Below are 26,109 nucleotides of genomic sequence, written 5' to 3'. Positions count from 1 at the left end.
GAGTGGGCATCTAGACAGAAGTGTTTTGTAAAGATGTGTACAGAACTCCAGGTTGCCGCCTTGCAAATGGACTCAAGTGGGACATTTGCAATGAATGCTATGGAAGCCCGAGTGCCTCGAGTAGTGTGCGCTCTTGGCTTGAAGGGTAGTGCTCTCTTAGAAAGAGAGCAACAGAGGGTGATGCGTTGTACGATCCATCTAGACATAGTGGATTTTGAAACTGCATCTCCTTCTCTTCCTGCTGCCACCGAGACAAAGAACTGATTAGTCTTTCTCAATGGTCTATTCTTTCCATATAAAACATAACCGCCCTGCGCACATCCAATGTATGCAGGCTTTTTTCTCCCAAGTTTGAAGGGTTTTGAAAGAACGTTGGTAGTTCTTTAGATTGGTTCACATGGAACTTCTAAATGAATTTAGGTGCAAACCTAGGGTGTGTGCGTAGAACCACCTTATCTTTGTGAACTGTTACAAAGGGGTCTAGAATAGATAGCGCTTGTAGTTCACTTACTCTCCTGATGGCGGTGATAGCTAATAGAAAAGCAGTTTTAAGGGTGAGGTCCTTAAGCATTGCTTTGTGCATGGGTTCAAAGGGTGAGCCCATGAGCCTGGTTAGTACCACATTTAGGTCCCATCCGGGAGCTGGGTTAGCTATGGGAGTGTATTCTTTTAACTCCTTCCATGAAGGCTTTAATAACTGGGAATTTCCACCACAACACTAAAGTTGAGAAGTGGTGTATGCGGAAAGTGCAGCTAAATTAACCTTAATAGAATTAAATACTAATCCTGAGTCTAATAGGCGAGTCAGGTAGAGAACAATTTGTGTGGGAGAGCAGTCAACTGGGTTGATGCTCTTATTTCTACACCATATGACAAATCTTTTCCACTTGCTAGAGTAACAGTGACGAGTGTTAGGCTTTCTAGCTTCCTTGAGAATGTCCATGCATCTCTGCAGGAGTTGTAAATGACCACATTCTATGATCTCAGGAGCCATGCTGCTAAGTTCATGGTCTGTGGGCATGGGTGTAGTGTCTTGCCCTTGTCCTGTGACAGCATGTTGTACGGGTAGGGTAGTTTCACCGGTGGAGACAGATATCTCCATCAGGTGAGGGAACCATGGTTGCCGGCCCACATAGGGACCACTAGTATCATGGTGACTGGTTCCTGGTGCACTATCTTGTTGAGAAGAGGAGTCGGTGGGGGGGGGGTCAGAGCGTAAACAAATTTCCCTGACCATGGTATCGATAGACCGTTCCCCATGGATTGGTTCTGGGGTACCTGGAGGCGTAATCTTGGCATTGGGAGTTCTCCAGAGTTGCGAACAGATCTATTATTTCTGGGAATCCCCATTGTGTGAAGACGAAGACGATGTCTTCTTGTAACCGCCATTCGTACTCTGCGGGCAGAGGGAAGTCTCTGCTGAGTTGTAGTCTGCTAGCAGATCGAGTTCCCCTGGTACATGTTGTGACAACATGAACGTGTTTGAGAGCCCACGTCCAGATGTTCTGGGACAGCTTGGACAGTCCTGGAGAGTGAGTGCCCCCTTGCTTGTTCAGATAGTACATGGCTGTGGTGCTGTCCATGAGGACCATCACTGTCTTCCCTTGCAGGTGTGCCCGAAAAGCCTTCAGTGCTTTGAAGACCACTAACAGTTCCAGCAAGTTTATGTGTTTGGATTCTACGCTCGGAGTGCAAACTCTGTGTGCAGTCTGATGGGATAGGTGAGCCCCATCCTGTGAGGGATGCGTCTGTGGTTAGAGTGGCCTCCACTGCGGGGGTGGCGAATGGTTTCCCTATTACAAGGTTTTCCTTCGACCACCACCGTAGCGAGAGAACCAAGGCCTGCGAGACCACCACTAGATCGTCCCATTGTCCGCTGGCCTGACACCACTGGCTGTTGAGCCACTCTTGCATTGGGCGCAGTCACGCGTGAGGTACCAAATATATACAGGACGCCATCATTCCCAGCAAACGCATTGCTTTGTGCACAGTCACCTCTCTACCGGCCACATATTGAGGGATCTGAAACAGCATATTTTGGACCCTCTCGGAGGGGAATACGAGGCTGTCCTTTGTTCGAATTAGAGCCCCTAGGAATTGTTTGATCTGGCTGGGCTCTAGGTTGGACTTCTCATTGATGGAGAAGCCCAGTTGGAACAAAAGGTCTACAGTCTTTTGGGTATTTGAGAAGCATGTCTCGTAAGAATCCCCCGTTATGAGCCAATCGTCGAGGTAAGGGTATACTGGGATGGACAACCTGCGCAGGTGGGCCACTGCCAGTACTTTCGTAAATACCCTCGGCGCTGACGCTATGCCGAAGGGTAGCACTCTGAACTGGTAGGGTTTGCCCTATATCATGAGCCTGAGGTATTTTCTGTGCGCGGGCAACATTAAAATATGAAAGTATGCATCTTTCATGTCCAGTGTTGTCATGTAATCCCCTTGAGATAACAGGGGGATTACTTCCTGTAATGTCACCATACAAAATATTTGAGGTTTTACAAATTTGTTCGCTGGGCGCAGATCTAGTACAGGGCGCATGGTTAAGTCCTTTTTGGGTAAAAGGAAGTACACTGAATAAATAACTTCCGTTACCTGAGATAGAGGCACGACCTCTATAGCTCCTTTTTCTAGTAGCTGGTCCACTTCTTGAAGGATGGCGAGGTGCTCTGGCGACAGGCGTCGTCCCCTTGGAGGTCTGTACGTTGGGGAGCGGTTGAATTCTATACAGTTGCCGCGGGCTATAGTGGAGTACCCAGCAGACTGATGTTATTCCCTCCCATGCTGGAAGAAAGGATGTTAACCGGCCCCCGACCGGCAATGCATGGGAAGGGACTCGAATCTTCGGGTCATTTGGTGTTGGTGGCTTGGGAACCTCTAGGGGTAGGACCCCGACCTCTTCCCTTGCCACGACGCTGTCCTCTCTGGGTGCATTGTCCACTTGTTCCTTGATTCGAGGACCAGTTGCCTGTAGAGTATTGCTGCTGTTGATGGCGTTGGCCTCAAAAAAAGCGTCCGTTTCCATAACCTCGCTTTTTGGGAGGCCTTGAAATCATATCTAGAGCCTTAATGGTGTCAAAATCCTTTTTTGCAGTCTCTAGTGAGTCATCCACCGCCTTCCCAAAGAGGTTGGCATCCTCTATTGTTTTGTTAATGAGAGATGCTTGTGTTTCGGGTTTAAACCCTGAATTACGTAGCCAGACATGACGTTTGAGGAGGATCCCTTGGACTAGGGAACGGCCAGCCGTTTCCGCAGCATCTAGAGTATTCTTAATGATGCTCTGGTTGACTAAGGTTCCCTCAGTAACCGTGGCCAGAAGCCGAGTTCTTAGGGGTTCAGGTAAATCCTCTATGTCTTTGCGTAGTTTGCTCCATGGGTATCTGCATAACTTGCCAGTAAGGAGTTGATGGCAATCCTGGTGGAAAAGGCTGCCGAGGCTGTAATCCTTTTACCTAGGGCATACAGCTTTTTACCTTGTTTATCTGGTGGTGCCACGCTGGTTGATAGCGGGACCCCTGCCCTCTTTCTTGTATTTGTTACTACCAAGGAGTCCTCCGGTACTGAGTGGCCCCTGGTGTATAACGGGTCCGATGGAGGAGGACTAGATTTGTCTATCCTTGGGTTAACCACTCTGACCAATGCGCGTGTAGATAGCGAAGGAATGATTCGTCTCTTTACTGAGGCGAGGAGGGGGGGGGCGGGGGGGGAGGCTATCGGCCTGTAAACGCTTTGACCTATCCCATAACGTCGAGGATAAACTCCCATCGCCTTCTGATAAGCCTTCTAGTAGGCTAGGAGTCCATTTCGACGGAGGGGGCAGTTCCTTCCTTCCGCCCCTTTCAGCGTTTCACTGGCCTTGCAAGCGGTATCCGGCGTCTCCTTTGCTGTCCGTCTCTGGCCATCAGTGGAAACAATACGTGCCAAGCTCTCGACGACTAAATGGTCCGTCAAGGGTTCCTCTGGCGTAGACGTTACAGGTGTTGCGTTCTCTACGCCGACGGGCGCTTGCTGACAGGGCACGTCTGGCTGTTTGGTGATAGTGCCCTTATCTGATGGTAGCCCAGTCGCTGGTCGCGTCTGCGGTTGCAAGGGGGGCTATGGATCCTTACGGTCTGGAGGCCGCCGGTAGGACCTGCGTCTCCGTTGGCGCTAATCCTTTCTTCGTCTTCGACGAGGAAGAGCCGCGGGTCGTGTGCTTACGCGAGTGCTTGTGTGCGCCAGTGTCGCCGGGGTGTTCATCCCCATAAGCAAGGCGTGACCCGAGCTTGTTGGGGCCGGGGACAGACGAGGAGCGTGACTGCTCCCTAGAGGGGTGTACAACCTCCGAAGCGGAGGTCAGGTTATCACTTTCCTCGTCACTTTCGGCAGCGGCGGGTGAGGAATCAGACCTAGACATGGCAGAGGCTGCCCACCTCTTGACCCTGCGGTCCTTTAAAGTCTTAGGCTTAAGAAGCTTACAGGCCGCACAACCGTCTTTGTGGTCGAGGGGCAAGCAACGGTTGCCCTGTTTGTGCTAGTCTTTCAAGGTGAATTTGCCCTTGCAGTGCGGGCAAATCTAAAGGGTGTCCTCTCCATAGCTGAGGAAACAGTGAGATGTGATAACAACCCCGAAGGAAAAGGTGGGGAAAGAGAAAGGCATTCTTAAAGAGAAACAAGAAATGTCCCATGACCCCACTCTCCCTACTCTTTCAGGCCGGCGAGGCCAGGCCACGCGTTCGGTGACGCCGAAGGATCTCCTCAGTCGAAGGCACAGCCGTCGAAGATCTTGTCGGCGGAGAACAGCTTCGTCGAAGGAGGAACCTAATAAGGTAAAGTTAAATAACGACCAAATGGTCGAGTGAATATTTGCAATGTCTCTCGAGGAGCTCCGCGTAAAGTCGACCAATATCTGGGCGGAAAAAAACAATCTGAGGGACCTCAACGCGTGAGGGATTGTGGGTACACTGCACGTCACTATAGGGAAAGTGTCAGACACGCCTTGTCAACGTCCCCTTTTTGACTACGAAAAACAAAATGCAATACTCTGCAGTGTCCACTGGATGTCGGATTAAGCACAGCATATGATTCTGAGCAGATTAAAAAACAGAAGAACAAGTTACTTACCACTGGTAACGTTCTTTCGATTGGATGTTCCTCCAACGTATTCCTCATCTTAGATGTATTCCATCCAGCTTTGCTGCTCTTCGGAAATTTTTTCGGCAGAGGGCGTCTTGCGTCGAGTCGATGGTCCCTCGAAGGCCTCCGTCGAGGGCGACGTCATCGGGTATACAAGTAGCACACGCAGCGCCCATTGGCCTCAGTTCTGTTTTTCCCCTATTTTTTATCTGATCTTGTACTGTGTAGATTGTGCCGGCAGACAGGTATCAGCCTTGCGAGATTTGAGATGGCAATAACCCGGAAAAAAATCTACAGAGGTGTCGGTTGGGAGGGCGATGAGGAATACGTTGGAGGAACATCCAATCGAAAGAACGTTACCAGTTGGTGAGTAACTTGTTCTTCGAGTGGATGGTGTCCTCCAACGTATTCCTCATCTTAGATAGGCTCCCAAAGCAGTATTTTGCATAGTTCCTCTGGAGGAGGGGTCAGATTTTTTCCACCAATGCCTTTAGATGGCGGAATAAAGCACCGCTTTTCCAAAAGTCAGCTCCCTAGACTGGGAAGCATCCAGGCTATAGAATTTTGAGAAGGTGTGAAGTGAAGACCAAGTTGCTGCTTCGCAAATGGACCTTATTGGGACACCTCTTTGAAGGGCTGTGGCAGAGGCGATGCCTCTGGTGGAATGAGCCCTTAACCCTTCTGGTGGGTCTTTGTGCTAGTCTGTAGCATTCTGAAATGCAAAGCACGATCCAGCGTGAAATTGTCTGTTTTGTTACTGATTGACCCAGTTTTCTTCCTGTGTAGCCTATAAACAACTGGTTGTCCACTCTAAGCCTAGAGTGTCTAGAGATGTAAAAGCTTAAAGCTCTTTTTTGGGTCCAGTCTGTGTAATCTTTCTTTCTCCTTAGTAGGTGGAGGATAGAATAAGGGTAAAACAATTTTCTGACAAATGAAAATCAGATATTACTTTTGGTAAAAATGATGGTTTAACCCTCAATACAACTCTGTCCTTACGGAACACAGCATAGGGTGGCCCAGAAGACAGTGCCTGCAATTCGCTCACTCTTCTTGCGGATGTTAGAGCAACTAAAAAGGCTGTTTTCCATGTTAATAATCTTAATGGACACGTGTGCATAGGCTCAAAAGGGGCACACATTAAGAATTTTAAGACTAAATTTAGATCCCAAATCGGTTCTTGAAATGGGTGAGGAGGAAACACATTAGTGAGACCTTTTAAGAATTGTGTTATCAAAGGAATTTTGAAATAGGAGCATTGTTCCGATGAGTGCTTGAAAATGGAAAGCGCTGCAAGGTAACCTTTTATTGTTCCGATATTCAGACCTCTTTGTGCTAGGGTAAGAAGGAAAGATCGTACTTCCGGAATAGAACATAGAAAAGGAGCGACATTCTTTTCCCTGCACCAGTTGCAAAACTTTCCAACAGCAACGCTACAGAGACTTTGTTGCTGGCCTTCTTGCTGAAAGCAACACCTCCATATCATCTGGAAGGTTCCAATCCCTGTATCTCAGCCTTTCAGATACCAAGCATGAAGGTTGAGTGTTCTGACCTCTGGGTGGAGAACCGGACCTTCCATTTGAGAGAGAAGGTTCTCTGAGGAAGACATACTGGAGGACAGATGGACATATCTAGAAGATCCAGATACCAGGTTCTCCTGGCCCAATCCATAGCAATTAGGATCATGCGGTTCCCGAAGCACCTCAGCCTCCTGATGACCCCAGGAATGACGGGAATCGGAGGGAACGCGTACAATAGTGGGAAATTCCAATCCACCACGAACGCGTCCCCCAGGGCTCCTCCCGGGGGAAATTCCCTTGAGCAATACCTTTCGCATTTTCGGTTAGTACTGGTTGCGAATAGGTCTGAGGGGTTCCCCAAAGTGCGAAGATCTCTTGAATGACTTCCTGAGCCAATTCCCATTCGTGGGACACCGTGCTTTGCCTGCTCAGAGCATCTGCCGTCATAGTCTCTTCCCCGGCTAGATGAATTGCCGTTAGAGATTCCTTCCTGAATCGCCCAATACCAGAGCTGCATTGCCTCTCTGCACAGGAGTAGTGACCCCACACCACCTCTTGTTTAGGTAGTGCATGGCCACTGTGTTGTCCGTCATTATCAGGACATTCTTTCCCCTGAGATGGCAGGAAGGCCTTCAACGCTAGTCTGATTGCCCTCAGCTCAAAAAGGTTGATATGTAGTTTGGACTCCGATGGAGACCAACGACCGTTTGTCAAATCGTTGGCATGTGCTCCCCACCCCAGGAGTGAGGCGTCCGTCACTACTGTGATCTCCGGCCATGATTGCCAAAAAGGTTCTCCCTTTAGGATGTTCTCTGCACAGTTATACCATAGAAGGTTTTGCCTGACCTTGTTCGGAATCTGTCATTTGACCCGAGAACTGGGACCACTGAGTCTTTAGGGCCCATTGAAGGGATCTCATCCTTAAGCGTGCCTCTGGCACCAGAAAAGATGCAGGATGCCATGAGGCCGAGCAACCTTAAAAAGTTGCAAGCCTGGAGATTTGGGCATTTTGGAATTTGGAAACCATCTGAAGAATGTCTTGAGCCCTCGTTTTGGGAGGCGAGCTCTTCCCCAAGGATGTGTCTAATACAGCTCCTATGTACTGGAGCTGTTAGGAAGGTGTCATCTGTAACTTCTTGAAATTGAGGGAGAAGCCCAGTTTGTGGAGGAAGTGGCAGGTGACTTTCAGATGATCCAGTTCTTGCTCGGCAGAGCGCGTTATGATCAACCAATCGTCCAGGTAGGGGTAGACATGAATCCCCCCTCTCCTGAGGTGCGCTGCCACCACTACCATTAACTTGGTGAAGACCCTCGGGGCAGAGGTCAACCAGAATGGCAGGACTCGAAACTGATAATTTGAGTTGCCAACTACGAACCTCAGGTATTTTCTGTGTTTGAGATGAATAGGCACATGAAAATAAGCATCCTGGAGGTCCAATGACACCAACCAGTCCTGGAGTTGAAGGGCCTGAAGGATCTGAGAAAGGGTAACCATCTTGAGCTGGTCCTTCCTGAGGAACTTGTTCAAGTTTCTCAAGTCCAAGATGGGTCTCAGTCCTCTGTCCTTTTTGGGGGTCAAAAAAATACGGGGAGTACCAACCCTTGTTCCTCTACGCTGCAGGTACTGGTTCTATAGCACCTTTCTCCAGCAGGGTTAGAACTTCCTGCTGTAGGAGCGGCTTTGAAAGTTTCAAAGGGTGTCTCCCTGGTGGATTGCTTTGAGGTTGCTTTAGAAAAGGAAGGCAATAGCCTTGGGCTATTATTTCTAGAGCCCAAACATCTGAAGTAATGGCTCGCCATTCTTGCAGATGCTGCGACAGCCTGCCTCCTACAGGTGTTGTGGTACAAGTCCTCAGTGGTTTTGTGGCGGATGTTGCAGCTGCTGATGGCAAAGAGGGTGCAGCTGGAGCTGGCTTAGCAGGTTTTCCTCGTCCACCACGAGTGGCCTCTTTGGCCCCTTTGACTGGCCATTCCTCTCGTCTTCCTGTATGAGGTGTAATAACGATAGGATCGTCCGCTCCATGATTGCCCTTGCGCACGAAAAGGCTGAGGTTGCCCAATAGCAGCTCCTAAAGATTTAGCCGCTGCTTTTGAGGTCTGCAACCTGCAGGCTCTCGTCAGCCTTGTTGCCAAAAAGGTGAGACCCGTCAAAAGGCATGTTCAGGAGGCGGTTCTGTACGTCCGGTGCAAAACCAGACTTCCGTAACCACGCAAACCTGCACATTACTGTGCTAGTGCCCATGGACCTGCTTACACTATCCACAGTGTCCAATCCAGATTGAAGGGATTCCTGCATGGCCTCCTTTCCATCTCCAACGATGGCTAGGAAACCTTCCCTTTCTTCCCCTTCTGGTATGTGCTCCGCTGCCATTGCGATGCACTCCCACAGAGTGCACGAAAATTTTGCCAAGGCACATGTGGAGCTGGCAGATTTTAATGCCATGCTCCCGGCTGAAAATACCTTCCGTGCCCAACCATCCACACGCTTATCGTCCCTGTCTGGAGGGATAGACGGGTACGGAAGTTTGTTGGAAGCTGTGGCTGCCTGTATGACCAAACTCTCGGGAGTTGGATGTTTTGACAGATAGCCGGGGTCGCTACTGGCTGGGCGGTATTTTGATGCAAGGGATTTATTTACCGGAGGAATAGAATCCGAAGTTTCCCCAATTCTTGGCCACCCTGTTTTGTAAAGCTACATGAAAAGGTAGTCCCGGGTCTTCAGTGGGACCATGGTCCAATATGTCTGTTAAATCGTCCTGGACGAATTGGGCTGGTGGTCTAGCCCATCCCTAGTAATCTACCACCTTGGTCATTAACTGACAGTAAAATGGACTGGCATGCTCTCCTGGATCTGGTCTACCAAAGTCATTCTCAGGAGAGATGTCAATGCTACTTGCATAATGTAATGACTCCACCAAATCCCTCATTCTGCTTTCCTCCGATATCAAGCATTCTGGGTGCCATATTCCAGTCCAAAAGGTACATTTTCCTCCTCGGATCTCTCCTGTTCCTCAAAAATTGAGGTCAAGGATTTGAAAAACTCCTTCCTAGGGAGAGGCTTGAAAACCTTCTCTGGGAGAGGAGGAAGAAGGTGTAGTACCAGGTTTTGAAGAAGGTACATGTTTTGTAGTTTTCTCCTTCTCTTTTTCTGGCTGCCCTGGCTTGGTTGGAGCCTTTGGCGCCGAAGGTTTCGGCGTCGATGTCGATAAAGGGTTCGACGATGACAGTGATCGTCGACAGGGTTTGCTTCGAGGCGGCCTTCAACGGTTTCCCCTTCGAGGTGTGATCGGTCTCAGACGGCGTCAATGACCTCGAGCCCTCGACTCGAGCGTTTATCGCTCGGCTTCCTGGGAGGTTCCCCATCCTTCCTTTCACGATCACCCAGGCTCGAGGGCGCGCGAGTGTCGGATCGATGACGCTCCCGGCCGGCTTCCAAAGCAGGCACGGACCGAGGCTTTGCCTGCTGAAACACCTCCATCATTTTGACCCTGAATGCTTCCCACTCTTCGGTAGACAAATGTTTTGTGGGGCATTTCATTTTCAGAGACTCGTCTGACGGCGAGGTGGAGGGAGACCTATGGCGTCGTTTCTTTGACTTTTTTTCGACAAAGAGCGATGAGAATCGCTTCGGGATCTAGATCGATGCATTTCGCGTTGAGGAGATTTTTCCCCATGGGATCTCGACGCTAGAGGCTTTTCGATCTTTCCGACCTACCTGTAGCTTTCCTCTCCTTTCTCGCAAGGCCTTCGCCATCATCGCCTGACACTTCGAAAAGGCCTCCATGTCGTGGCCTTCCCCGAGACACCACAAACACTTGCGGTGCGGGTCCGTGATCGACATTTTTGAGCCGCACGACTTGCATTTCTTAAAATTCGGGGTCATGGTCGGCGTCGATGACGAGGACATATTACCTCGTTATATTTCTTGACAGAACTCGAGGCGCGCCGAATGTCCGAAGCAACGTAACTGCGGAAAAACGGAACTGAGGCCAACGGGCGCCGCACGTGCTACTTACACCCGATGAAGTCGCCCTCGACAGAGGCTTTCGAGGGACCATCGACTCGACATCGACGCACGGCGCCCTCTGCCGAACATTTTTTCCGAAAAGCAGCAAAGCTGGATGGAATACATCTAAGATGAGGAATACTTTGGAGGACGCAATCCAGTCGAAACTACAATACTTCACATAAACCGGTTCTGAAACATCTACACGTCTTTGAAGGAGCAAAATGGCATTCAGAGCAGTTGAAGTAGAGCAAAAAGGCATAAGAAGATAAAACGAATATTACAGTTACTCTAAAACACTGCAAAGTGAGTTCAGAGGAGTTTATTCAATGCAATAGGTTGGCAAAAGTAAATGGACTAGTGTCTTGTATAGGTAAAAACAGTTCTGGTATTCAAACGGAAAAGTCTTCGCCACAGTTCTCAGAAGTAGTTCACGGAAAAAAGGTTCACATGTTGGGTCACAAGCTGAGTAGGCCTGCAAGTTGCCAAAGTTCCACAAACTTTTGCGGTGAGAGGCAAGTTCTCTCGGTCGGGTTTTCACAGTACATTATATTGAAAAAAGATTTCGGTTCCTGCCAGTTGCTGCAGATCTCGCTGTACCTGAGCCTCAAGTCGTGGGGACAAGAGGGAGGAGGTTGGGGGACTCCTGCACTGCACGGGGACTGGTCACAAAGCTGGCAAACTGGCAATTCTTCGATTCCGGTAGCGGTCTTAAAGCACACAAGCTGGTGTCCTTCTCCCTGGTTATAAAATACAACCAGCTCCGAGAATGGTGTCCAGGTGGCTTACGAGTTGATTGGTCCTACCAACTCAAATGAAGTAGTCTTTGAAGGGCTTCTCTGTCGAGGTGAACTTGGTGATTCGAACCTGCAGCAGGGCTCCACCAGGCAAACCAACGGTCCAGTAGTTGCAAAAGCCGTCCTCTTCCAGCTCCTCTTCAAATCTTTCGTCGACTGCCTTTCAGTCCAATAGACTCTGCTTTTAAACAGTGTTCTCACATTCATTCCAGCCTAGCTGCCACTCACCCAGCAGGGTGACTGTCCTTGCCGGACAGCCAGCCAGCCAATCATGCCAGCGTGCATTTGGGTCTCCATAGGAGACTAAGCACAGGGAGTTTTGGGCACCTCCCACTGTCTGCCCACCCCAGACACTCAGGCATCAGAGGCGGTCTTCAGTCCTCAAGCCCGCCGAAGGCAACGAAACAAAGGGGCCAAACCTAGTTTGGCGCGCAGAGAAACTATAGAAGGACCTTCCCAAAAAGAAATGCCATATAAAAGACCGGGACCCATTTAAACAAAGGGGGCTCAGGCGTCATCTTGAAAAACATGGCTCCCGTGATCTTTAGCTACCGGTGTTCGCGGTCGGGAAAACTCCATAACCAAAAGAAATAAAACACAGAAAACAAACAGTATAAAATAGTTCAAAGTCCAAAAGAGCTGGAGGCCTCCAAGGTAGAGGGAATCCTCCTAAACAGGAAATTAAAAAGTATTATGGGGAGCTGTAGGAACTTTGTGGTGCGCTGCTTAAGTAAAATATAGACGCTAGAAAGTTGGGAGGAAAGCATCACTCCAAATAGAATGACCATCAAGTGGTCAAAAGGGTTCCATACATCCGAGTAAAAAGGAGAGTGGGGAAAAAGGTTCCCACTCACGCAGGGGACTTAGAAAAAATGCAGATGTCCAACAAAAAAAAGCGCCAGAGGACTCAGTCGAGATTTTGCACAAGAAAGGAAACCAACACGAGGGATGTGTTTGGTTAGTGGTGAAGGAAAGAAAATACAAGATGACTTTGCTGCTTTGTTTACAGTTCTGAAGTAATCGGGTACTACCCGCAGGTCTGTTTGGAGAGCACTTGAGGTATCCATGTTCAGAGGGGCATGATGTGTGTTCGCGATGAGCTGGTTTAACGGAATATGTAGGTTGGTCAGAGGTTTATTGTTCTTACAATTCAGATCTGTGGGGAGGAGTGTTAATATTCCATGTGCGGATGGCTTAGTTGCTATGCTTGTGTTGAACATAATATTTCAGTGCATTAGAGCAGGGAGCAGCAAGTCGCATTCATTTCCTTGATTAACTTAAAATCTGCACTTTTTTTTTTAACCAGGACAAAGTTATGTTTCCTTTTGAAAGCCTACAACTGTAGGGCATCAAAAAAAAAAAAAAAAAAAACATTTGGCGCACATCATGTACCTCTGGTGACCTGAAGTCAGATTTCTGATCATGCAGCAGTGCCTCACTGCGCTCAAAAACTATTGTGTAGCCATGTTTTCAATATTCTTCCAATGAAAACAGTGTTGGCGATCAGGCAATATTTAGCAGGGAGCAATGTGTGATTTCTTCATGGAGCGTGGGAAGATTACCCCTTTCACTTAACGCTTTTTTGAACCTATAAAGGTTTGAGCCAAGTTGAGGATAGGGGTCATCCTGCTCAGAAGAGGCACTCCAGGCAATCGGCCATTACTTCATGCATGCACGTTGAAATAAAGGCCAGATATTGTGTCAGGCCAACCAGTACTTACATCCATTTCTCCCTGATCAATAACATAGAAGTTATCGCCTTCATCACCTAAAATCAAAACAAATTACAATTATGTAAATCAGACAGTGTAGGATTTCAATAAAATACAGCTACAAAACTTCTTAAAATTAAATTCTCCAAAACAAGTTAAATCTATTCCATAGAAGATGTATAGCAATATATCCGGAAAGATACAGGTGCCATTCTTTTCAAGATGGGGTAACTGAAGACCAGATACTGATGATCAGGTCGCAGTCGCCAACTAGCACCGAGTATCAGTTTAGCATGCAAATGTAAGACTTTGTAGCAATTCCACGGGTGATATGCTAATCCAAAGGGTCAACTACATTTAGAGTCCACCGGTTCAAAAGGCCATCTGTGTGATTTTTCCATCGTGGAAAAGTCAGCGACGGAAAAGTTTGCATGAGAAATGTGCAAACCACAAAAGGTTTGCACATTTCCCATGCGAACATGCATCTACAAACACAAGCACAAACCCCTGCCCCCAACCAACCACTACCCTATTTACCTTTCCTTCATGCTGTCTCCCTGCTATGCCAGTTCCCCTTCACTTCCATGATCGGGAACCAGCACTGTAGGGTCTTTTATTTTTGGGTGCTGCAGGGGTGTCCCCTGCAACGGTTCTAGGTTAAAGGTTCGAAAACAAAAGGCTCAAATGCCTTTTTTCCAACACCAAAAGGACTGAAAAAGGTCACTTTTTTTTTAATGGGCCTTCCCCCCAACCCGTTTTCTTGTTTACAAAAAATGTTTTCACATACCAAACAAAAAAAATATAAATAAAAAGTGTCGACCCTTTTATTTTCGATCCTTTTGATTTCGATCAAAAGGGCATTCAACCCTTTTGATTCGAAACTTTGACCGGACACCCCCTGCAACCCACGCTCAATATACCACACAATATACCAAGCAAGCGCATTGCTTTGCGTATGGTTATCTGGCGACCAGTTAGATACTGAGGTATTTGCAGCTGTATGTTTTGTACTCTTTTCTTTGATAAGACTAGACCTTCTGTTTTAGTGATCGCTCCTATCCATTCCTAAGAATGGTTTGGTCTTGTTTGGTACAAAGCAGATTTCTGTTGGCAGATGAACAAGTTACTCTTACCTGGTAACGTTCTTTCGATGGGATGGTCCGACGACATATTCCATATCTATGACAGTAATCACCACAGCTGTGCTGCTTCAGAAAATCTTTCAGCGTCTGCGTCGATGACGTCGATACGCCGTCCTCTAGGACCTCCTCCGACGGCCGACGTCACCAGATGTTATAAGTAGGACGCACGACGCCTGTAGCCTCAGTTGTAGTTTTTTCCCAGAACGTGTTGTACCAGTCTTCTGCCAGTCTGACACACAAAGCCTTGCGGAAACGTAAGCTGCAATCGCATAAGAAAGGAGCGGAGAAGGCAGGGAGGGAGCGATATGGAATACATCGTCGGACCATCCCATCGAAAAAATGTTACCAGGTAAGAGAGCAACTTATTCTTCGAGGGAATTGGGTCCTCCGACGTATTCCATATCTGTGATAGACTCCCAAAGCAGTACCAATGCAAGGTGGTGGGAAAAGAATTTAGAAAATAGAAATTTAGAATGCCCAATCAGATTGCGGAATAAAGGACGCCTTGCCACAGGCCAGATCCTGCCCACGAATGGGACGTACAAAAGTATGTACCGAAGCCTAGGTGGCTGCATCACAGATGTTACGAATAGGAACACACCTCTGTAGGGCAGTAGAGGCAGCCATACCCCTGGTAGAATGGGCCCGCAAGCCGACCGGTGGGTCCTTAGCCCGCCAAGCGGTAACACTCGGAGATAGCCAAAATAATCCAGCGAGAAAGTCTGTTTCATCACAGCTTGTCCCAAACGCTTTCCAGCGTAACCAATGAAGAGTTGATCGTCCACTCTGACCCGGGACATGCGTGAAATATAAAAGCTTAACGCTCTCCTAGGATCAAGCCTATGGAGCATCTCCTCTTCCTTACCAGGATGTGGGGGAGGATAAAACGCCAGAACAACCTTCTGGCCTAAATGAAATTCCAACACCACCTTCGGAAGAAAAGGACGAACTCTAAGGACAACCCTGTCCTTATGAAACACAGTGAAGGGTGGCTTAACTGAAAGTGCCTGTAACTCACTCTGCGAGCGGAAGTGACCGCAACCAAAAATACAGTTTTAAGAGTCAGTCTCAAAGGGCATGAATGCAAGGGCTCAAACGGAGCACCCATCAGAAACTTGAGAACAAGGTTCAAATTGCAACCGGGCACCTGGAAAGGCGACGGGGAGAACACATTAGTGAGCCCCTTCAGAAACAGAAATTAAAGGAATTTTAAAATAGGAACACTCTTCAGACGAGCGCTTAAATATGGACAGCGCCGCCAGGTAACCTTTAACGGTACCCACTTGCAAGCCCCTGTGGGCCAAAGAAAGCAAAAAAGACAGAACCATGGGAATGTCACATGCAAAAGGATCCACATTCTTAAGCCTGCACCAGTCGCAGAACTTACGCCAAAGGTACAGGGACTTTGTTGCTGGCCGTCTGGCCGAGAGCAACACCTCCATCACGTCTTCAGGGAGGTCCCAATCCTTATACCTCAACCTTTCAGAAGCCAAGCGTGATGGTTGAGGGATCTGACCTCTGGATGGAGAACCTGACCTCCCCCCCCCCTCCCCTGAGAGCAGATCCTCTCGATAGGGAAGACGACGTGGAGGGCAGATGGACAAGTCGAGAAGGTCCGGGTACCACGTCCTCCGGGAACACGCCGGAGCAATGAGGATCATCCGGGAACTGAACCTCTGTAACCTCCGCAGTACTTGCGGGGTGACGGGGACTGGAGGAAACGCTTACAGCAGTGGGAAGGACCACTCCACCACGAATGCGTCTCCCAAGGCTCCTTTTGGAGGAAATTCCCACGAGCAGACCCTCTCGCACTTCCGGTTGGCACTGGAGGCGAAGAGATCCACTTGAGGGGTCCCCTAAAGGGCGAAGATCTCCAGGAGAATCTCCGGAGCCACTCCAACTCGTGAGAGATTGCGCTCTGTCTGCTCAGAGCGTCCGCCGTCTCGTTTTCGTCTCCGGTCAGATGAACTGCCGAGATCGAAACTTCCTGCACAGAGGAAGTGACCCCCCCCCTCCCTTTTTGTTGAGGTAGTGCATGGCCACCGCATTGTCCGTCAGGATCAGGATATTCTTTCCTCGCACAGTTGGCAGAAAAGCATTCAGGGCTAGCCTGACGGCCCTCAGCTCCAACAGATTGATATCGAGTCTGGACGCCAGAGGAGACCAACGACCGCTGACTCAATTCGTTGGCATGAGTTCCCTATCCTGTGAGGGATGCGTCCGTCACGATCGTCACCTCTGGCCAGGGTAGCCAAAATGGAGCCCTCATCAGATTGCCTTCGTCAGCCCACCACAGAAGGTCCGGGGCGACCGAGGGCGGCACCTGAACAGGGTCCCAGATCCTGCCGGAGGACTGAGACCACTGGAGCTTCAGTGCCCATTGCAAAGATCTCATCCACAACCTGGCCTCTGGCACCAGAAGAATGCAGGATGCCATGAGGCCGAGCAATCTCAAGAACTCGAACGCTGGAAGACTCTGGGCAAGCTGAAAGTTGTGCACCATCTGCTGAATGTGATGAGCCCTCACCTGGGGGGGAAAAGCACTGCCAGCACTGCCCCAGGGACGTGTCGAGCGCTGCTCCGATGTACTGGAGCCTCTGAGTTGGTGTCAAATGTGACTTGTTTAAGTTGAGGGAGAATCCCAGCTTGTGGAGGGAGTGGCAGGTGACGGACAGATGATCCAGGACTTGCTCGGGAGAGCGCGCCCTGATCAACCAATCATCCAGGTAGGGGTAGACGTGAGCCCCCCCCCCTTGCCTGAGATGCGCTGCCACTACTACCACGAGCTTGGTGAAGACCCTCGGGGTGGAGGTCAATCCGAACAGCAGGACCCGAAACTGAAAGTGCGAATCTCCAACCGCAAACCTCAAGTACTTGTGCTTTGGATGTATCAGCACATGAAAATAAGCATCCTTGAGGTCGAGAGACTCCAACCAATCCTGAAGTTGAAGGGCCTGGAGGACTTGAGAGAGAGTAACCATCTTGAACTTGTCCTTCCTGAGGAGTTTGTTCAAACCGCGCAAATCCATGATGGGTCTGAAACCCCCATCTTTCTTGGAAATCAAAAAATAAGGGGAATACCATCCCTTGTTCCACTCCGCTACAGGTACCAGTTCTATGGCGCCTTTCTCCAGCAGGGATTGAATTTCCTGCGCAAGGAGCGGATCTGGACTCTTCAAAGAGAGATTCCCTGGTGGACTGTCGTGAGGCCTCTGTCGGAAAGGAAGACAGTAGCCATGGGCTATGATCTCCAGAACCCACACATCTGAAGTAATGGCACGCCACTCTACAAGATGCTGCGCCAGCCTTCCCCCAACCGGCGAACCATGGGACATGGCCTCATGACTGAGCTGAAGCGGCTGCCGCGTTGCCCGAGGGCAAAGAGGCAACAGCCCAAGCGGCCTTGGAACCTTGAGTATCTGGTTTTCCACCTCTAGCACTCCTACGGTGGCCCCCGTGACTGGCAGCTCCTCTCGCTTTACCAAAGGACGAGTAATAACGAAAGGAACCTCCCCTCCATTGCTGTTCCCTAGGACGAAAAGGCAGAGGTTGGCGAACTGCAGCGCCCAACGACTTTGCTGCAGCTTTGGAGGTCTGCAACTTCTCAAGGCTCTCGTCAGCCTTGCTGCCAAAAAGATGTTCCCCCGTCAAAGGGCATGTTGAGGAGCCGGGCCTGCACATCAGGAGCAAACCCCGACTTTCGCAACCACGCAAACCTGCATATCACATGCTCGCTGCCATGGACGACTGACGCAATCTGCCATGTCCAAACCCGACTGAACGGCCTCACACATGGCGTCCTTACCATCCTGAACCATGGCAAGGAAACAATCCCGTTCATCCCATTCGGGAATATGTTCAGCCGCTAAGGTTACAGTTCCACAGTGTGTGTGAATCGTGACAAGGCACATACGGAGTTGACCGCCTGAAGCGCCATACCCCCTGAAGAAAACACGTCGCCCAGCCGTCAAAATGCTTGTCGTCCCTATCAGGAGGGATGGTAGGATACGACGCCTGCTTTGCCGGGGCCGTAGCCGCCTGCACCACCAAACTCTCCGGAGTAGGGTGCTTGGACAGGTAGCAGGGGTTGCTACTGGCTGGGCGGTATTTTCGTGGCAAAGACTTGCCCACTGCCGGGAGACTCTCCGCAGCAGTCCAAGCCGCCGCCACCCTCCTCTGTAGAGCCATATGAAACGGCAGTACCGTGTCAGTTGGTGGACCAAGGTTGAGAATATCTCTAAAGTCATCCTGAAGAAACTCCCCTGGGGGAGCAGACCATCCCAAGTACTCGGTGACCCTAGACATAAGGCGCCAGTACGAGAAGTTGGCATGAGTGCCAGGCTCAGGCCTACAAATCTCCACCTCCCGAGAGGTGTCCAGCCCACTAACCTTGTGCAGGGACTGCCTCAGGTCCTCAAATTGGCTATGGCCCGAGAGAATCTTGTCTGGCACCATATCAGGAACTAAGCCATCATCAGAGCCCTCATCCACCTCTGAAATAAACTCAAGATGGCGGTAAGAAGGCACAGAATGTGAACTAAAGCCATGCTTGACCTTGGCCAGAGCCTTTCTAGGGGGTTCCACCGAGCCCCGGGGTACCCCCGTCGACAGCCTCTAAAGGCGCCGAGGGCATCGAGTGAATCGGCATCGACGCCGAACGTGGCGTCGACAGCATCGATGGCGTCGACACAGACCTCTAGGCCGGAGCCCCGAGTGTGTCCCTCGACAGCCTGGGCACCGATGGCGCTGACGACTTCTTCGGAGGCGGGGCCTCGAAAGAGCCCGTCAACGACATCGGCGTCACCAGCGTCGATGTCTTCTTCGAAGACACCACAGGTTCACACGGCCTCGAGCACGTCGAGGACCGGGACCTGGACCGGGCATGACGAGAAGGATTCCCCTTGTCCGAGCGGGACCTCTCCCGTGAATCGTGCCGACCACCTGAGCCCGAAGGCGTGCGAGCGGTGTCTCAACCGATCACGACCGACCCCACTCGGAGGCGCAGACGGACTGGTGCCCTGCGATTCGTGAACCGCAACTTTTTCTTCCCGAAGGAAGCCCATTCCTCCGGCGACACATGCTTGGTGAGATAAGCGACCCGTTGACAGGCAGAGTCCTCGGAGGTGAACGGGGAAGGCGACCGATAACGGCGCTTCTGGGAGTGCCTCAAAGAGGCAGAGGAGTGGCGGGACCGACTCCGGGACCGAGACCCACTGGACTTCCGACGACGATGCGGAGAGTCGCCACTGGAATCGTCCATCGAAAGCCCTGCAGACCTCGACTTCCGTGGCTTGAACACCTTACCTACCGACAACTTCTTGCGCTCCCGCAAGGCTTTGGACGTGAGCGACTGGCAGTTGATACAGTCATCCGTGTCATGGGCCTCCCCAAGGCACCAGAGGCAGGCGTCGTGCGAGTCCGTCACTGACATCTTGGACCAACAGTCCCTGCACTTCGGGAAGGATGTCTACCTCGTCTTCCACCCCGCGTCCAGGCTTTAAGAAGAAGAAACTTCAGAAAACTAACAGGTTCGAAGAACCGAGAAACAAACTCCAAAGAGTCGAGGCGCGCCGAGATTCCCGAAGCGAACACGCTTGCGGAAAAAACAGAACTGAGGCTATGGGCGTCGTGCGTCCTACTTAGAACATCTGGTGACGTTGGCCATCGAAGGAGGTCCTCGAGGACGGCGTATCGACGTAGGACGCCGTAAGATTTTCCGAAGCAGCACAGCTGTGGTGATTACGGTCATAGATATGGAATACGTCAGAGGACCCAATCCCCACGAAAAACCCAATTGGAGAAAAAAAAGTTTGTTCATTGTTTCCCCTGTGATCATCAATTGTCCAGGTAAGCGTACACTATGATCGATTCCCTGCATAGGTGTGCCACCGCCAGTACCTTGGTGAATACCCTTGGAGTGGATGCTATGCCAAAGGTTAGAACATAGAATTGGTAGTGCTGGTTTGCTATCTTGAAACAAGAATTTTCTGTTGTGCGCTGGGAACATTGATATATGAAAATAAGCATCTTTCATATACAAGGTTGCGTTGTAGTTTCCCCTCCAGAACACCCCCCCACTTTAGCAGTACGATTACTTCTTGTATCGTCACGCAGACATATTGTGGCTTGAGGGTTTGCAGGATGCAAATCTAATGCAGGGTGCATCAAGAGATCTTTTTTGGGCACAAGGAAGTACGTAGACTAGATAACCTTGTTTACCTGGTTCGTCCGCAATCATTTTGACTGTGTCCTTTAATAGCAGTGCTGCCGCCTCTCCCAGTAGGATGTGCTGCTGTTCTTTTGACATGGTTCTATGTCTTGGGGGATCACGGGTCGCTGAAGCAGCTCTATACAAAAACACTCCCCCATAAAGCAGTTTGTAACTTTATAAATGCCTCTCTGAAGGCAAGTAGTGTTCCAAACGAAATAAAAGCAACCATGGTCACCCCCATCTTTAAAAAAAAAAAACGGGATTGCCAATGGACAATCCTCTAAATTTCCGACCCAAACACACCCTTCTTACTTAAGATTTTGGATAGAGTGGCTTACAGTCAACTCACAGAGCACTTAGATCTTCATACTATCCTTCATCCAAATCTGTCGGGTTTTTAGGAAGAAATATGGGACGGAAACTCTTTTGGAACTGAAATCTAAATTAATGGGGGAAATAGATAGAAGTGGTCTCTCCCTGATTATCTCTTTAGATCAATCAGCGGCTTTTGATTTAGTTGAGCACTCATCCAGCCACCCCCCCAGCCTCCTTCTCTTCCTCTTCTCTTCTCCCCTGATGAGGTCGCTAGACAAGTCCGATCTATGAAAGCCTCGTCAAAACCGATTCATCCCTGTTCCTCTAAAACTCTCAAGGACCACATTGATACCCTCGCTCCGGCCCTTGCTGACTTCTGCAACCACTCCTTTGCCTCAGGATCCTTCCCCCTCCCCTCTTAAGCACTCCCTTGTGCATCCTCTCCTCAGGAAACCCACAGCGGATCTCTCTTGTCCGGCCAACTATCGCCCATTTTTTTTATTTTTTTATTTTATTTAAACAGATTGTGGGGTTTCCTTATTTGCAACCTTTAACCTGAGCATGTCCGTTCTTTCATCATGATTCTTCGTTTGGTATACAGTATCTTAGTAGCAGTGCTTGGTAGCATTTTATTAGTCCTGGGTTATGTTGTTGATCTCCTCTGGTTTCTTAAGGATTAAAATCACTAATTTTATGAGTGCTAATGTCGTTTTCATTTTTTCTCCTTCTACAAGAGTCCTCCACCACTCATCGACATTCCTTGTCGTGTAGCATCTAAGGATGTCCCCCAAGCACTGCTCTTGCTCTTTCCTTAAACCGGTACACTGTAGTATGAGGTGTTTCAGAGATTCTATCTCTCCTTTTTTTTTGCACATTCTGCAGCTTTCCCTGATGTCCAGCCTTTTTCTTCTTTGTAATACTTCTCCTGTTGGTAAAATGTTCAATCTGAATCTCAGGAAAAGGTCTCGGAAGTACCAATTGGGGAATAAAGTCAGATAGCTCGGGATCTGATTCAGTTTTCGTGGCTGGGCCCAGAAGTCTTCGTAACCTTTATATTTACAGTTATCTTCTTGGGTTTCGATCCAATCTGCCATGTATAGTCTTTTTAGTTTTGTCTGGGTTAATCCATAAGTCATCCTCTGACTCGCTGAGGTTCACTAGGATCCCTCCACATGACTTTTGCCAGTCTGTTAGGATTACATCGGATTGATCTATTAGGGCTTTTTTCAACACCCCAAATCCACCCGTAGTGTTTTCCTCAAGACATTTCCGATAGAAACTTAGTGTTTTCCATACCACTATTGTTTTGAGTGATGTCAGAGCCAGCTCTCTTCTTATCTGCTGTATTGGGGCTGATTTAGGCAGCTGTAAAGCTTTCCTCCAAAACAGACCCTCCAGGATTGACCATGTTTGAGCTTGTAAGGGGATTGGTGATTCTACCCCATATGTTAGTATTGGCACCACTTTCATCCTATAAAAGGCTATTAGAGGTGATAAGGTAAATCTGGAGTATCTTTTACGCAGAATTCTCCCTTGGGCAGCTAGATTGGTTGCTTTTCTTTTTAGCCCAGCTATTCTTGGCGTATTGTTCTTCGTGTTGTCTATACAGACTCCTAAGTATGTGAATGCTTCGACTTCCAGGATTTTTTTGTTTATCAGAGACCATCCTAGTTTTTTCCCTCTGGCTTTATTACCTCCTGGGCCTAACTTCAGAATTCTTGATTTTTCTGGGTTTATAACCAGGTCATTTGAGTCCACATACGACTAATGACGTAAGCTGTCTTTGCAAGCCGATTTGGGTTTGGTCCATCAGGACGATATCGTCTGCGTAAAGCAGTCTCCCAATCGGCGTTCCTGCTATTTTTGGTGAAAAGCAGCGGGTGGACTCAAATTAATCTTCCAGATCTGACGTGAACAGGTTGTACAGTTCTGGTGCCAGCGGGCATCCTTGCTTTAAGCCCATTTTTATCTGAATTTCGTCTGTTAGTGTACCCGCTGTATCCAGTCTGATGCTTGTGTCCGTGTACAAGTCCTTGATGTTCTCCACCAGTGACTGAGGACATTCCCAGTTTTTATTTTCTTCCATAGTTTGGCCCTTTTTATGGTGTCGAAAGCTTTCGACAAGTCTACAAACGCGATGTAGATTCCTTGGTTTTTGTTCCTTTGTGTTCTGGCTTTCAATAAGTTAATCAGGAAAATGTTGAGTGCTGTGCCTCTCCCCTTCACAAAACCCGATTGCCAAGGATCACGACGTCCACTTTGCTGTACCCAGTGGTTTAATGCTTTCAATAGTGTGGACGCAAAGACCTTCCCCACCACGTCCAGTAATGCAATCGGTCTGTAGTTGTCTGCTGATGTGCCGAGACCCTTTTTGAAAATGGGTACCACTAATGCCTTTCGCCAGGAATCCGGGATTTTTTCTGTTGTTAATATGTAGTTGAATAGAAGTTGAAGGAATTTGGCCCATTCACCTATGTTGCTTTTCAGTATTACATTCGTGAGCCCGTCGGGCCCTGGGGCTCTCGAGTCTCAATTTTTTCAGGATGTTTTATATTTCCTCAATACTGATATCTATTACTGCCTCATTTTTGTTTGTCATTGATTTCCGCTTTGGGTCGATGTAAATTTCCCCTTGCAGCTGTGTATAATACTTGACCCATGATGAAGCACTTATTGGGTTCATTTGACTTATTGCTTGAGGTTCTCCGCTTCGTTGATAATTGCCCAAATTTCAGCTGTGTTTTTAGATCTTATTTTCCCCAACATTCTTTCTGCGTCCTGGTTTAGCAATGTCTTCTTGTGTAAGTGTAACCAGTTTCTGTACTTTTGTTTTAACTTATGTATCTCTTTACTCCAGTTGTCGGGTTTGGTCTTTTTTAGTCGTCTAATATCTCTCCTTAATGCTTTTTTCCTTTCTCGTATGCGACTGTCATACTGATGTTGGTGAGTCGTTGTTTGATGGTTATTTCCAAGCTTCCTTTCTGTAACAAATGCTCTGAAAAGCAGGCTGTAGTCAATCCTTTTTTGACTTTGTTCGTTTTCAAGCGTCGAGATCATTTGTTTTAGGTTATGGTTTAGTTCTCTTGTTTTCTCTGGTCTGATCCTTAATTTAATACCCCTTTGGTCTATGACCACCTTCTGGTTGTAGGTTCCAATCTTGTTATTGCTTATGTTTTTGCACGTCAGTTTTAACAGATTGTGGTCACTTTCTACTGTTGGGATTACTTTCAAGGTCTGGATGTTATCTGACAAGTTGCTTGAAATGCAAATGTAATCCAGGATCTCTACTGATTGTGTTCCCTTCCAAGTAGGTTTTGCTGGTTGGTCCCCCTTCACCTTTCCATTCAGAACGACAGTACCTTGATTGTACCATACGATTCCTCTTTTTTCCTTTGCTGAGGCAGTTGTTGTATCATATTCGGGTTGGTTGTCCTTGTTCAGGCATGAACAATTTAGATCTCCTGCCAATATGAATATTGGATCAGTCCATTTTTCTCTTTGTTCATCAATTAGTTCTGCTATTTTATCTGGTAGGTTTTCGTTTGATAAATTTGCTGGGTTCCAGTATATGTTGATCAATATTAGTATTTTACTGGCTTTTTTGTCCAGCTGTAACACTACCATCTGAATGAATAAATTTGGGTTTGACTCCTCCAGGACTTGCCAATCCAGATCGTTTTTGATGGCTATAAGTAGGCCTGACATGGGTCTGCCTTTTTGACCTTTGACTGCTGGATTTAGCAGAACCATGTAACCTTCCAGTGTCGGTGGTCGCAACAACCATGTTTCTTGTAGGCACAACACACTAAAGTTCTCTTTTTGAAGCGCTCCCTTAGTAAAAAGGTGGGTAGAGCCTCTAGTGTTCCAACTTCCCAGGCTCCATGAACCCACACTTTACTGTTTTATGTTATTGGGTGTTTGTTTTGACATCAATCATGTTTTTCAACCATTTCCACCTTGCCGCTTCGTTTTCTTCTCCTTGATGTTGACTTCTATTGTTTGAGCTTTGTGTGTTCTGGTTGCCCCTTCTCACTGCTGATCTATTTGTTTTAACACTACTGGTCTCTGTCTTTTCTGTTGATCTGTCTCACCGAGTGTTTCTTTACTCTCTCCTGGGTTTTTAGGACTTCGTCACTTTCTTGTAAGTCAAAACCCATTGGTCTTAATTGCGGGGCTTCTTCCAGTAGTAGTTGTCTCACCAGATTTGATCTTGTGTGCAGAATTACTTTATCAGTGCGATCTTCCTCGACGAATTCCACGATCGCCAGGTCGTCTGTTGTAATTAGTCTTAATGCCGGTATATGGTGGAGTAATCTTATTACATTGGTTCTGTTGAGAATTAGTCGGTCTTCATAATGAAGGATACGTTCTAGGACAAGCCCCGGTTGTTTATAACTGTCACCAGCACTTGTTTTGCGCGGTCGGTGCTGTAGGTCTCTTTCCCCCTCTTTTTGTTGATGCCGATCTCTTTCCTCCATCTCGGTCCGCTTTTTGCTGTATCTTGTTTCACTTTCCCGACTGGTTCCGTGGTTCCGGGTCTCAGACCACCCCACATTCCTTTCTCGACCTCTACGTTCACTCTTCTGAGTTTTTTTCACTTAGATCCCGGTTTTTTCTCAATGCATCCTTTTATGTATGAGTATCTGGAACTTTTTTGTTGTCCGTCTCGTTTTCGGTCTGTATTGACATTATAGATTAGGTATCACTTTCACTATAGTCTGTATGCTCCTCACTCAAGGAGTCTTCTGCCTCTGTATTTACCTCTTCGAAGCCTCTTATTCCCTGTTTGTCTTCATCATCTGAGACCGGGTATGTAGAGAGATCCAGCAGGTCATTTTCAGGACAATCGTCTTCTTCGATTTCTAAGATCTTTTGTCCTTCAGTCTTTTGTTCTGTTCTGACCTTTTTCTTGTTGTTTCTTAGCTGGTCAATTATACTCGGTTGTTCTTTCGGTATTGTCAAATTTTTCATAAATGCCCGGCTTTTGCTACTGCTTGTGGCTTTTACTGGTGGTTGATTTTTCTGTTTTTTAGTGGGTCCTGTGATCTTGTGATGACCCCCTGATTTGTTGTCTGCGGGCCCGTTGTTCTTCGTTTTTATTTGGTTATCTGATTTTTTCCCTCCTGTGTTTGTGTCTCTTGTTTTGAAGATCTCACACACGTTCCCCTTTTTCTTTCCTTTCTCCCGACACTTATCCGTAGTGGTGGGGTCTTCAGGCCTTGTTGTCGATTTTTTACTAGAGATAGCCTCCACTATTTCTGTAGAATTGTTTAGCCCTTCCCTGGCACTTCTG

The 26,109-nt window shown here is 48.3% G+C and overlaps 1 protein-coding gene across 3 annotated transcripts in view; it reads right to left on the bottom strand.

The window, feature by feature from the left end:
- Positions 1 to 26,109, bottom strand: part of PRKAR1A (protein kinase cAMP-dependent type I regulatory subunit alpha) — a 459,354-nt gene that overhangs the window by 277,024 nt on the left and 156,221 nt on the right. For all 3 annotated transcript variants that reach the window (XM_069655075.1, XM_069655072.1, XM_069655074.1), the window contains exon 6: positions 13,158 to 13,204. In XM_069655075.1, coding sequence (XP_069511176.1) covers positions 13,158 to 13,204 — 47 coding nt within the window. The remainder of the gene's footprint in view (positions 1 to 13,157; positions 13,205 to 26,109) is intronic.

The sequence above is a fragment of the Ambystoma mexicanum genome, chromosome 3q, assembly GCF_040938575.1.
Source record: "Ambystoma mexicanum isolate Mex_15411 chromosome 3q, UKY_AmexF1_1, whole genome shotgun sequence".
Classification (NCBI taxonomy): domain Eukaryota; kingdom Metazoa; phylum Chordata; class Amphibia; order Caudata; family Ambystomatidae; genus Ambystoma; species Ambystoma mexicanum.
Note: the sequence above shows the minus strand (reverse complement) of the source record. Positions and strands in the feature narration are given on the sequence as shown.